Below are 14,355 nucleotides of genomic sequence, written 5' to 3'. Positions count from 1 at the left end.
TAACTCGTTCTAATTTTCTTTAAATATTTAAACTTGACTTACCATTTCAGAAGTATTTCAGTCCCACGTACGCTCGGAATTTATTTTTCACAGACGCATAAAAATCAATCGAACTCGTCAATTCTTTGATGCAATCCATGCGCACCAGAAGCACTTCGAAATCGAAACTATCACTCAATCCACTGTCGAACTTAGGGGGAAAAAAACAACAACTTCGGAACTTTAAAATGGGTACGTAGCTGCTTACGACGCTGTCTTTAACATATATTCAATAAAAGGTGACTATTTATTCGATAAAGGTGACTATTTTAAGGTGACTATTTAAGTGCGTATAATGTCAATGACATCTCGTTATATTACAGAAACATCGTACATTCTTTTTCCATCTTACACTTCATAAGTTGAATTAGATAAACCAGTGTGGAAGTCTGGAACATAGGAAATTTTAAACGCCGTTCTGACTCTAAGAAGATTAATATTTATTTACATTTTTTTTTTAATATAGAACAATGCAAACAGAAAATCAGTCATTGTTCTTTTCTTGTCGGAGGTTTACTGTTACCACTCTGGCGATAAGAAAATTGCATAAAAATTGTTTCACAGATGGCGCTTCATTATGAATGAATATTATGATTATTAAGTGATGTCGCCACACTCGTTTAACGCTCTTTCGTATAACACTCTACTTTGATGGAACATTACTCCCGCGTTAAGCAAGGTTCTACTGTATATTATTTACCGTACTCATATATCACTTTAGCATCCTCTAGTCATGTCCGAAAAAATCAAAAATTTTTTAATCTAAACATTTTTTATTATTTCTAATGGCCATTTCATAAAAATAGTGTTTTAAAATATTCTAGAATATGGTTTTTATAAATATTGAAGTTGTACGTTTTGTGCTATGGCAACAGTGTATCAGCGGTGAAATTGCTTTACGTGACGGTGAAGTGTGTCTCCGAAATTGTGTTAGCATTGAAATTGGATTAAGTTTTCGTGTGTGATGATGGATTATCCGGATGAATACGCAGATGATGTAACTACTTTCTTCACATTTTAATATTTATCTTTTAAGATCACAAGTTTAACATCTTTCGGTGCATACTGCCCCATGTGCTTATTAATTCCATATGCTTCATCATTATACTTTCTGATATTTTATGTTTATTGTTAAGATATTATAGTAATCTAAGTGCTGCATTGTGTAATTTTTTAGTAATAGGTAATGTTCATTGCCTGTTAAAGTTTTAGGATTCGCATCAAAAAGGGTGCTGATTAACCAGAAATTAATCTGATTCCAGGATAATTCCTGTCATTTAATTTATAATGATTCAAAGTGCATGTGCTTTTATAGTAATGAAAACGTTTTATTATATGAATATAGAGAAGTGTTGATCTCATACCAGAAGTTGAAACATCAGTTTGATAGCTGTTACAATGTTTGCATGTTGATTTCTAACTGAGAATAACCATTATTGGCTTTGTAACCTGTTAATAAGTTTGCTTTGGTGTTTCTGGCGATTCTTGTGGAGAAGTATTGATATAAATTTAAAAAAAGAAACTATCTTGTTTTTTGTGCTTGATATTTGCATAATATGCATGCAATGGAATCTTTGTGTTGTGCCTTCTCCAGACTTTCTTATAAGAAACTATGCATACTAAATACATCAATGAGCCAAGTACATATTGATCACCACCATTTCTTTCATGTTGCTGAATTTGTGAGAGATTTTCATCCATTCTCTCTTTCGCCAACACCAAAATGATGCATTTACGTTTGTCGCCAAATTTTTGGCAACCTCAAAGTAAAGCGTCACCACAAGTTTGAGTTGGCAAAAAAAGTAAACAAAATGATAATCATAAGATAATAAATCCTAAGCATACGGTGAGACACAAGAAAAAAAAACGCAAACATTTATAAATTGAAAATAATTTTTAACAGACTTTATAACAAATAAAAATATAATTTTCAACATGCATCGCAACAAATACAAAACATTCACATATCAAATATAATAAATTAAATACCATGGCTCAGTGTCACATATGTTTTAGGGTCTATATCATAACTCAAATGCCAAAGCCTTCAAACTCGGGGGGCGGATATATTGCTTTTATTGCAAATATAAAGTCTTTAATATAAAGAAAAAAATCTTTTAATATAAAATATAAAGTCTTTCATTTTTTCGGATGACGATTTATTATTTTTCAGGCGCCGCCACATATATTCCACCAAATAAGAGTCAAACTCTTCGCTTACCTTTTTCGTCTCCTTTATCCCACGCTTAACAGCACTCCACGTTCCTTCCAAATCCTAGTATACGGTGCGGCCATGGCACGATTTTTAAAATTCAGCAGCAATCCGGCATCTACTGCCCATTGAATCACAACAAGCTTTCCTTCCAGTTCTAACTTCCAAAAAAATTTCGTGTTTAAATACTCGCAATTCATAGCACTGCACATCATAACCGAAAATTAACGTTATCCAACTGTAGAATAAAAAACGTTATCAAACTAAAATCATATTCAGTATCTGACCAAAAACCGATTAATTAAAAAATATTAACCAATCAGAAACTTGGCAAAACCACTACTGTTACTATAAAAAATACCAAAAATAAAAGATAAATAAATTTTACCTGAACATACATTATCCTTTCTCATTCAGTTCAGCCGAAGATTAACGAAACTTCAATCAATGGTTTGAAATAATTCTTCTCTTCCATCTGCACCAATCAAAACTTCTCAATTTAAAGTATTTAATGAGCATGCGCGAAAATGTTCCCAAATACACTCTCCTTCAGAGTAACCAAATCAGCTTGGTTACCACAATTGGTGCGCTTACTAGTCTCTTAAACCCGAATTTCGCCAACTCTCATGTGCACCGTATACTAGGATTAAGCCCACATATTTATTATATTCTGAAATCAAAGCTGGTCTCTTTACTGTGATATTTTCCCTTTTAGTTTTCTAGTACTTTGAGACTTGTGTTACTGGCTCAATTCGAGCATTTGTTGATGCATCAGTAACTACAGAATTGTCTACCCATCAAGTAATGTCTTGTTCTTGCTTGAAATGTACATGAACCATGATTCATTTTTTTCATTTCTTTTGAACTTTGTAAAAATCATTCTTTTGGTATTTTCTCGTATCATTCCTGTTCCCTTATATCCATGGTCTTTTAATTTAGCAGTGGAAGACTTGTAAATAAATTGCCGAAATATAATTCAAATGGCAAGTTTTGGAACTACTCCGATATGCACTCTCAAATCGCTAAATTTCTTGGCAAACATTTTTGGAAAGAAACTTCACATTGCCATATTACTATCTAAATTTTTTGTTTACATTTCGAACTTTAAGCTTAAAATGTCCCCAAAAACGCGGTTTTCGCACATGCAAAAACTGCGTTTTGAACACACGATTTAAGCTAAAAATCCAAAACAAAAACAAAAAATTTAGATAGCAAAAACGTAAAGATTCTAACCAAAAATATTTGACAAAAATCCATGTACACAGCGACATGTTTTAACTTAAAAAAACATTTACGAATGGCACAATGTAGGCAACGAACAAGCTACGCATACCTCGTTTTAATAAATTAACATAACAACAATAAATTTAACAGAATACCATGTACACAGCATCCTGTTTAAACTTTAAAAAAAATCTACGAATTGTACAATTTAGGCAACGAACGAATCTACGATCTACGCACACCTCGCTTTAATAAAATAACATAACAACAATAAATTTCAAATAATACCATGTACACAGCGTTTTGTTTCAAAAACAACAATAACAACAGAAATTCATACTAAAGAACCAATGAACATAACATTCTACAAAATAAGAACAAGAATAAAATGCACTTACCATGAATTAATGCTTTTTCGAACAGCAGAAATACCAATTTCGTACTGCCTTTAACATGCCGCCACGTAATCACTATCGTATTTACATGACAGCCAGACACACTCCAGAAAATTCATACTATGGTTCACAAATAAATAAAATCACAAATCCCTACTTCTATCATGCACAGCCATTAAAAATAATCTCCCAGACCCTCTTTCCACACCTCCAAATACCCACTACCCTTCAACAGGATGACCACAATGATATTTCCTTTTGCCGAACTTCAATTCAACAACTTCCACCATTTTATCTTTTCCTCCCATCTTCTCAGACACAGACGCGAATCAACGAGCTCCAGCGAAAGATTTTTCAACCTCAACAGGGTTGCCATAGAACATACAATCGTGCCAAAAACCAGTGCAGAACACATATTGCCACAGTTGGTGAAATTAGGGCATATATCAGAGTTGTACCCAAGTTTTATATTTTATTTGGCAATTCGTTTAGTATCTGAACTAATGGTGCAGCACATTTACCAAATTTTTTGGCACGGCTTTAGTATTAGTCCTTTTTCGTGACATTTGGGTGCGATAAATGAAAAATTATGATAATCTTGTTATTTATGATAACCCTAAATACTGAGCTGAAAAACTGCCACAATTTTTGTCCACGTAACTTAAACAAATTTTGTAGGTATCGGAGCTTTGATGGCAGAAGGGATAAATTGCATGTTTTTCTTAAAGTTACTTTCGTGTTAGGAAACATTTAAAAAAGCAAAATTTGATAGTTAAGACGGAACTACTCTGATATGCGCCCTCAAGTCGCCAAATATTTTTGACGAGAAACTTCACGCGGCCATATTACTATCTAAATTTTTTGTCTACATTTCGAACTTTAAGCTTAAAATGTCTCCAAAAACGCGGTTTTCGCACATGCAAAAACTACGTTTTGAACACACGATTTAAGCTAAAAATCCGAAACAAAAACAAAAAATTTAGATAGCAAAAACATAGTTTCTAACCAAAAATATTTGACGAGAATCCATGTACCCAGCGACATGTTTTAACTTAAAAAAACATCTACCAATGGCATAACGTAGGCAACGAACGAATCTACGAACTTTGCACACCTCCCTTTAATAAATTAACATAACAACAATAAATTTCAAAGAATACCATGTACACAGTATCCTGTTTAAACTTTAAAAAAAAAAAAAAAATCTACGAATTGCACACTGTAGGCAATAAACGAATTTACGAACTACGCACACCTCGCTTTAATAAATTAACATAACAACAATAAATTTCAAAGAATAAATACCTATACACAGCGTTCTGTTTCAACTTTAAAAAACATCTACGAATTGCACAATCTACACTAAAAACAAATCAAGAAAATAAATTTCAGACTATTCAAAAAACAACAACAGAAACGGAAATTCATACAAAAAACAATGAATATAACATTCTACAAAATAAAAACAGTAAAATGAAATGCACTTACCATAATGAAAGCTTCTTTTAAAAGCAGAAATATGAATTTCAAACTTCACAAAAACAAAAAACACAAACACTTTTTGCAAATAAACTACAAAGAAATTTTTAATTTTTCCCATTCAATACATCTTACAATTTCTAGAAATTTATTAAAAGCATATTCTTTAATTTCATGACAGTAACGGTACACAGCCAAATAAAATTCAAAATCACATTTTCTATTATAAGTAGGTAACGAAGCTTTCACATGGCACCACGTACTTTCCATACTATTTATATGACAGCCAGACTCGCTATCCACAAAATTTAAACTATGGTTCACAAATAAATGCTCAAAACCTTCTTTTCTCAAATCCTTGTAGGATTTCCAGCCATCGGAAAAAATAGTTGTACCAGGCTCAATCCACTCTTTAATACACTGCATTAGCATTTACTTACTTCTATCATGCACAACTACTAAAAATAATCTCCCAGACCCTCTTTCCACACCTCCAAATACCCACTGCTTCTCAACAGGATGGCCACGATGATATTTCCTTTTGCTGAATTTCGATTCGTCCACTTCCACCACTTTATCTTTCCCTCCTATCTTCTCAGATACAGACCATACAAAGTCCAAAATACATTCGTTAATAAAATTTTGCCAGTCACACAACATCTGTGAAGAAAACTTCCACGATTTTGCTATATCACATGCCTTCCTACGATTCAAAATTTCGAAAGTAACAATAAAAACTTCCTCCAACGTTAACTTGCTACACGAAAACCAAGATCCAAACCTTAAACTCCGCTGACAACCACATACTTTATTAGCAACAGTTTTACTGCAAACCCACGCAAGTCTATCAGAAACACCATTTTTCATCCAAGTTCTCATATCAACTCCACATTTTGGACACGTCAAACTCCGTTTTAAAAGTCCCGACTCCCACAGAAATTTCAAAAATACACTACGATCCCCATAAATACATCCGTGAACAAAAGACTTGTAAACAACTCCAACATCGTACCTTTTCATACTAAATTTACTCTGCACACAATCTAAAATACGCGGCTGAAACCTTCCCACCACTTCTTTCATCGCAGCATAAGCCATATCAAAAGCACACGCGACACGAACCAACCAGCAATTAAACTCAAAATTCTTTGATTAAACTACTCCACCAAAAGATTTTTCAACTTCGACATGGTTGCCATACAACACGCAGTCGCGCCAAAAACCAGCGCAAAACACATATCGCCACATTTGGTGAAATTAGGGCGTTTATCAGAGTTGTACCGTTAAGACTTATGCTTTTAATATTACGAGTCTTCACATTTTTTCATGTGTCAACTCTGTATGTAATTGCATGAATTCATAGACCAAAATCAGATTTCATTATTGGGTACAACTCTAATATACGCCCTAATTTCACCAAATGTGGCGATATGTGTTCTGCGCTGGTTTTTGGCGCGATTGCGTGTTCTATGGCAAACCTGTTGAGGTTGAAAGATCTTTCGCTGGAGCTCGTTGGTTCGCCTCTGTGTCTGAGAAGATGGGAGGAAAAGATAAAATGGTGGAAGTTGTTGAATTGAAGTTCGGCAAAAAGAAATATCATTGTGGCCATCCTGTTGAAGGGTAGTGGGTATTTGGAGGTGTGGAAAGAGGGTCTGGGAGATTATTTTTAATGGCAGTGCACGATAGAAGTAGGGATTTGTGATTTTATTTATTTGTGAACCATAGTATAAATTTTCTGGATAGTGTGTCTGGCTGTCATGTAAATACGATAGTGATTACGTGGCGGCATGTTAAAGGCGGTATGAAATTTATATTTCTGCTATTCGAAAACGCATTAATTCATGGTAAGTGCATTTTATTTTATCCTTGTTTTTATTTTGTAGAATGTTATGTTCATTGGTTCTTTAGTATAAATTTCTGTCGTTATTGTTGTTTTTTTAAATTGTTTGAAATTTATTTTAGTTTATTTTGCTGTTTAGTGTCTAGACTGTGCAATTCGTAGATGTTTTTTAAAGTTGAAACAGAATGCTGTGTACATGGTATTCTTTGAAATTTATTGTTATGTTAATTTATTAAAGCGAGGTGTGCGTAGTTTGTAGATTCGTTCGTTGCCTACATTGTGCAATTCGTAGATGTTTTTTTAAGTTAAAACATGTCGCTGTGTACATGGATTCTTGTCAAATATTTTTGGTTAGAAACTTTACGTTTTTGCTATCTAAATTTTTTGTTTTTGTTTCGGATTTTTAGCTAAATTGTGTGTCAAAACGTAGTTTTTGCATGTGCGAAAACCGCATTTTTGGAGACATTTTAGGCTAAAAGTTCAAAATGTAGACAAAAAATTTAGATAGTAATATGGCAGCGTGTTGGCGAGAAATTTGGCGACTTGAGGGCGCATATCAGAGTAGTTCCCGTTATTGCTTACCCAAATATTCTACCATGCATTCATCAAAACATAGTTATTGATCAGGTTTGAATAAATGGAGAAACTTCGCTTTAAGCAGATTCACAAAAGGCCTTAGTTTCAACATTTTATCATTTTGAGCCATTGGACTGTTGTGAGCACAATAAATAAAATGACAGATTTCAAAGAACCGATCCCGACACAGAATTTGCAACCAGGTCATTTCTCAAGTCTTTTGAAGAATCCCAAAAGGATCATTTAGATAGGACAGGATTATAACGATAGTATTGCGAAATACATTTGCATTTCGGAAACATTTACTTTTAGATCAGAAGCATTTTTGAAAAGCGCATAATTTTGTGGTTTGGCGACGAAGAAGCTTTGATTTTCTACATTGAATATCATTTCAAATATATCTACTGCAGACATGTCATTGAACTTCGTATTATGTTCTTCAGTTCAATAATTCATGTGATGCATTCAGATTACATCCTATTAAATTCTCTTACCATATTCCAAAAATTAGCCTCAGATTTTCATTTTTCCAAACTTTTTTTTTTCCCCTTTTTAATGGTTTGTGATTTTGTTTTCTCATCTCATAAAACAAAGCTAATAACTGAAAAATTATTTGTTGGACACAGTTTAGCATGTTATTTCAATTATTTGCTTTGAATCTAAGATACTATTCTAATAATCATACTGAAATTAGGTGCCCACCAGTAGCTGATCGGTAAAGGCGCTGAACACTGGTAGTTCGGTCCGAGGCTCGAATACCGCGAACGGGCTGGCTGCATGGGCGTTTTCGTGGTTTTCCCCATGTGTGACGTGTATACGAGCCAGTTTCCCTTAGAAAGTCTTCCAGGAAGGCAGATAGCCCTTGTGCGCTTTGCCATAATTAAATAATCCAATCCATACCGAAATTGAGAAGGGAAGTATCATAGAACCATTGGCATTTGAAAAAAGTTGGTATTTTGGTCTTAACAAATATAATTTAAATAACTTTGAAATCAAATCGCGAATGCAGAGCTTGGATTCAACCTGCACTTCAGTAATTCTTAATTTTCAATTGAAATTATAACTTCTGCTGAATTACGCATTAAATGAACTGTTCTGTTTCATTCTATTATTTAATATTGTTATTACTTTAACATTGTTTAATAATCTTCATATTTTTCTTTCTGCTTTTGTTGTATTTTATCTATTATTTTTGTTTTATTTTATTTTGTTCTACTGCCAAGTTTTGTAAAAATCGCACTAGTAGTTTTTTTAAATTAGCTCTCAAAATTTTAGTCTCTCCATGTTTATTGAATTTTGTATATATTTTTTTATTTCTATTTTTTTAATTAAACTTATTTGATTTTTCTTCTCACATTTCTAAATTTAGGTTCACTCCAAATAAAATTTGTGCCTTTTTTATAATTTATTTTTAAATTATTTTTATAAATTTTTCGAAACAGATTTCAGTAATGATCTATAAATTGTTTACCATCATCTTAAAGTAGATGTATTTCTAAGCATACCTGCAAAAATTAAAGTTTTTGTTATTATTCGGTTTTGAGGGCCATAAAAAATCGCCAAACTATTGTTAATGCCAGTGCTGCCAAAAATAATTGCGGCAAACCTAACGCAAAAAAGGAAGTATAATAGTAAATAACTATCTAAGATTGATGTTTAATTTAGATGAAAGGTTAATTTCATATAATACTTTATTATTATAATTTATATAAAAATTGCTAAACATAACTGAATGGATGCCTGCATCGCTATTTCGCTACCAAGTTATCGCTAAAGCATAATTTCATCTCGTTGGTTGTTCAAGCATAATTTTCTATCATGAATGATGCCTTTTCTCTGAAAGAATTCTCGGTAAAGTGCAGAATCGCCCACTTACTTATTTGCCGCTTTTTACAAGACTTCGTCATGGCAATTCCCAAATTGTTAAATCTATAGGATATCAAAAAAGGATTTAAAATCAAAAAAAGATTAAAAAATTAAACTATTTCAGTGGCGTTTAGAACTATATAAACTATTTAATTTAGAAATTTAGAACTATATAAACTTACACAATCTGAAATCAGCACGTACACTAGATTTGACGCGCTGTTAAATGGCCGCGTTTGCTAGATTTGGTGCTTTTCTGCATACGTTTTCGCTGCAATTTTTTTTACAGTCTTGAAAACGGAATAGTACCGAGTTTTTTAATTCAAAATTTCCTGAGATATATGTGAATTTACATATTGGCACATATTGATGATAATGAAAATGTATTTTTTTCACTTTGTTAAAATTATTTGAAAGAATGAGCAATGGACCTTTTTCCACTCGTGCATCAATGAAAAAAAAAAAAAAAAGAAAGTAAGCAGGTTACTATAAATTAAGATTTTCGCCGAGTAAGTTGTTCTTGGCACAAACTTAAAAAAATGTGGCAAAATAAAGTTTTGAGTTTCTCCACAAATTTCTCACCAAATTTTACAAAATGTAATAGTTAGGCATAATTTGAGTCATATAATCGAAATATGGTAAAAAACTGACATGTCGTTTCAGAAAAAGTCTGATTTTTATGTCAAAATACCTATGTTAGAATAATACTATATATAAATTTAATATATATCCTATGTCGTGCTTCTGTGACATTAAAAACACAGTTTGAATTTTGTTAATTGGCTCAGTAGAACGGTGGATATAAAACTGTCCGCCCCCTTTTTTTTGCGCAGTACACATACATACAAATTCTTTGGGTAAAAATATATTTCAGGATATCCCCTGGCGATTTTTTGGCGCCATTCCTTTTTTACATCCAACTACCTTCCTAGTCAAATGGCATCCAAAACATAATTAAAACAAAAAATATATAATCTCAAAAAACTGCATTTGAATTCCTTAACAGCATCCAAAACTATTTAAAATTATCTAAACTAGAATCTGTATACTGCCATCGCGACATAAATTCGCAAAAGTAAAAATGAAAAATGTCCTCCTGACTGTCGGTGGCATTTCTTTTAAAAAATCCCTTTTTATCACACCCCACATACCTTCCATAATGTTGATATGAGCTCCTGTTTCCAAATCCTGAAATCTCATTGTGTAATTTACCAAGAGATGAACGAAGCCTACACACCGGTCAGTCAATGTTTTCTTTCTCATTTGTTCCAAAGTGTGCAGAAACTTTGGGTTAATCGTACCACCAGCAGGCATTTTACAGCGTAAAGCACAAAGTAAGGAATGTTTTTCCTAACCAACATCCAACATATAAATAAGCCCTTTCAAATATTTTCCAAACAGTCAAAATCACCGCAATCATGCATTACAACCAATCATGTCATAATAGGTTTTCCATAACATTCAATGTAAAATACTCAGGTTACCATGAACGAAACAACTTGGCAATAATCCAAGGGGTACCCTAAAATATAGACTCACCATTCTTTTTAATTTAGAAGTCAAGCAACAAAAATCAGCATTATATTTACAAATTTTCACAGGACTAGCTTCGATGGTTTTATCGAAACATCAGCCTCAGTTGCCAAAGTGCAAATGGAGCACAAATCGTTCATTTACACTGATCATTTGCACTTTAGCAGCTGAGAATGATGGTTGGGGGAAACCATCGAAACTAGTTCTGGAAAAATTTGCAAATATAATACTGATTTTTATTATTTGACTTCTAAATTAATACTTGTTCGGCGTGTTATTTTATCTTAACCGTTCTTTGTTATTTTATGATATAGATTGCAAAAATTTGTCATTTTGAGAAAGTTTATAACACGTTCGCTCACTTAACAACACTTAATTAGACTTATCAAGCATTTACAAGTAACTGAAGCTCTCCCTTACAAATGTTATAGTCTCATAATCTACACTGATTTCAGTTTGTTGTTCAGTCATGGTTGATTGATATAATTCTTTATTTTTGGCACAGCATTCCTGGAGTAAATATACAAGTTTAACTGTCTCAAGACATGTTGCCATTCTTCAGTAACTACGTGCATGCTTTTCGCACATGTGTAGGAATTTGGTTGAAGTAAGAGAGAGGCTGCAGGCTGTATCTTAGCAGGTCAGAGATAGATGTGAAAAGATTGTGAAGATTATAATATTAATATTAGATTTAGATGAGTGAATGTGGCTGTGCTTTATATTTTTTGATTGGTTAAATAAATGTTTTAGTGTGCAAATTTATCATTATTATAGAATATAAAAGAATTTAGTTTTATTTTTGCTATGATGTAAGTACATGTGCCATTAATGTTAATTTGAGAATCATATGACAGGGATTAATTTTAAACTGATGCATTTCAGAAGGATTTATGATAAATATGTTATTATTTTTAGGCTATAGGAAAGAAGTAACAAATTAAAAGTGGGACTTAAAGGCTGATTTCAAATTAAAATTAGAACCTTATTTTATGTCTGTGTGTAAATTTTATACTGTCTTGAATATTAAGATTATTTTCTCATTTTAATTTCAGTATGACCCCTATTATCATAGCATTCATGATGTGGATTTACATGGTATGTTTTTCATTTGTTATCCTATATTTATTATACTGTGACAGTGCTAACCTGCTTGAACTTTTAATAAATACACAATATTTTGTATTTATTCTTACCACTATTGTCTTAATTCTTTTATCACAGGTAGATGTTGAAAAATAAAATATGAGAAATTCAGTTATTAGAGTTTTATGTAGGTTGTTTGACTTTTCCCCTTAGGCTGCTATCACATATGGTATATGTTAGAAGGAACAATTTTGGGAAGTCAGCTTCCGCGAAATCGGGTTACCATCTTCACTTTTATCAAACAGGCCAAACAAGAATCAGTTATCGCTCAGATTGGCAAAAGTGACGATTGCTTTTCCCTGTTGTATTTTGTATTGCTCGCACTCTTTTCATTTTAAACTTTATTGTTAGCTAAGGAAAATAATAGAAAGATGATGGCTATTAAGTAAATTACTTTTATCTCAACTCTGGCGATTCTAAAAGCTAAAGAGAAAAAACGTGCAAAGAGATATCCTATTCTTTGTAATGATCTGTTGTATATATTTGATTTTATTATTGCAAATAGTTATTTTTGTATCGATATATTTATATAATAACTTTTATATATATGATATAATGCCATTTAGTGATATTTGTTTTGTGATGAGTCAAAAATTTTTATTTCTTCCCCTAAATGCTAAATATTTCATAAAGGCTACTTGCTCTATTTTTTTTTTTTTTTTTTTTTTTTTTTTTTTTGTTTAAATTCACAAATATAGTTACAAATGCAAAGGTTGTGTGCAAGTGGGTGAATTTTAATGACTGTACACACATCTAATAAGTCATATATTTACATACACATAGCGAGAGAGATGTGGTGGTTTAGAAGTTGTTGATGTATGTTTATTAGTATTAATGCAATGAATAAGATTTATATTAATGAGGGTATCTACAAATGTTTTTCATCATTCATAATAATAAATCCATAAATTTCCAATGTTTCAATATGTAGCAATTATAATAAAAATATAGGTCTTATGTGTTTATAATCTAAAAAGTATTTCATTAATATCATGAGCATAATAGCATACAAATTTAATGTGTATTTTCATTATTATATAATCTATGTTTTAATAAATATACATAATCTCTGATTTTAACATAATCACTGATTATACAATTTAATTTTAAAAGTAATTAGTAGAAAAGTAAAGTCGTGCATATATACTGTGATGTATATTTAAAATAACTATAACTGTAACTGTAAATAACTATAACTTTAATGGTGCGCATGCTATGCGATTCCGTTGTTGTGATGCACGTGTTACTGTGCTAGCTGAATGTCATGTAAACTGTTTAAAAATGTAATAATAAAAATTTTGAATTCTTGAGACATACTCATTAGTTGAGTCTACTTTTAAAGTACACAAGTTGTTAAGTTTAAACAAACTACACAAGAAGTTACATGGTATTAGAAGCAAAATGGATTTCAGACCACCTGCTCCGCTAACATTCTTCATCGGAAATGTTAAAGAAAAATGGAAAAAAGGGAAGCAAGAGCTAGAAAACTATTTACTTGCAACGGAAAAAAGATGCCAAGCCAGATAAGACTAAAAGTGCAATCCTTTTGAATTTACTCGGTACTGAAGAACTTGAAATTTATACAGTCAAAAGTCGTTAATCCGGACTCCTCGGGACTTCGGTGATTCCGGATTATCGATTTTTCCGGATTATAGATCATCAGTTTAAATCTGGTAAGATGGCATGCAGAAATTACAAAATTAAAAATATGAAACCGTAATTTATGAAATAAAGAACAATTATGATCAAAAGCTATCAAAATTTACAAAAAGAAAAAGCTTAATATTTATTTGTTTACTTTATTAAACATTTCCTTCAATGTAAGTTGCTTCGTTTCATGTGATAATACTTTCTCTTTAATTCTATTAAACAGACATAATTTCTTGTTTAGTTACAAAGTTCCGCTGTTCAAGTCCTATAATTGCTGTGTTGAGAATACCGACTAATTTGTCAATCGAAATGTTTTCGTTTTCAATAACCTCTGGGTCACTTTCTTCACTATCGGAAGCGAATTATAATGACGAGGAACTTGATTTAAATCATATCAA

At 31.9% G+C, this 14,355-nt stretch overlaps 1 protein-coding gene across 1 annotated transcript in view; it reads left to right on the top strand.

Annotated features, from left to right (window-relative positions):
* The first annotated feature begins 883 nt into the window (after positions 1–883).
* Positions 884–14,355, top strand: part of eIF3l (eukaryotic translation initiation factor 3 subunit l) — a 58,188-nt gene continuing 44,716 nt past the window's right edge. Inside the window, exons 1-2 of the mRNA XM_035351798.2 lie at positions 884–1,036; positions 12,217–12,259. Coding sequence (XP_035207689.1) covers positions 1,004–1,036; positions 12,217–12,259 — 76 coding nt within the window. The 5' untranslated portion in view covers positions 884–1,003. The remainder of the gene's footprint in view (positions 1,037–12,216; positions 12,260–14,355) is intronic.

The sequence above is a fragment of the Stegodyphus dumicola genome, chromosome 6 (genome assembly GCF_044657685.1).
Source record: "Stegodyphus dumicola isolate Sdum_Otavi_A_Nest chromosome 6, ASM4465768v1".
NCBI lineage: Eukaryota > Metazoa > Arthropoda > Arachnida > Araneae > Eresidae > Stegodyphus > Stegodyphus dumicola.
Note: the sequence above shows the minus strand (reverse complement) of the source record. Positions and strands in the feature narration are given on the sequence as shown.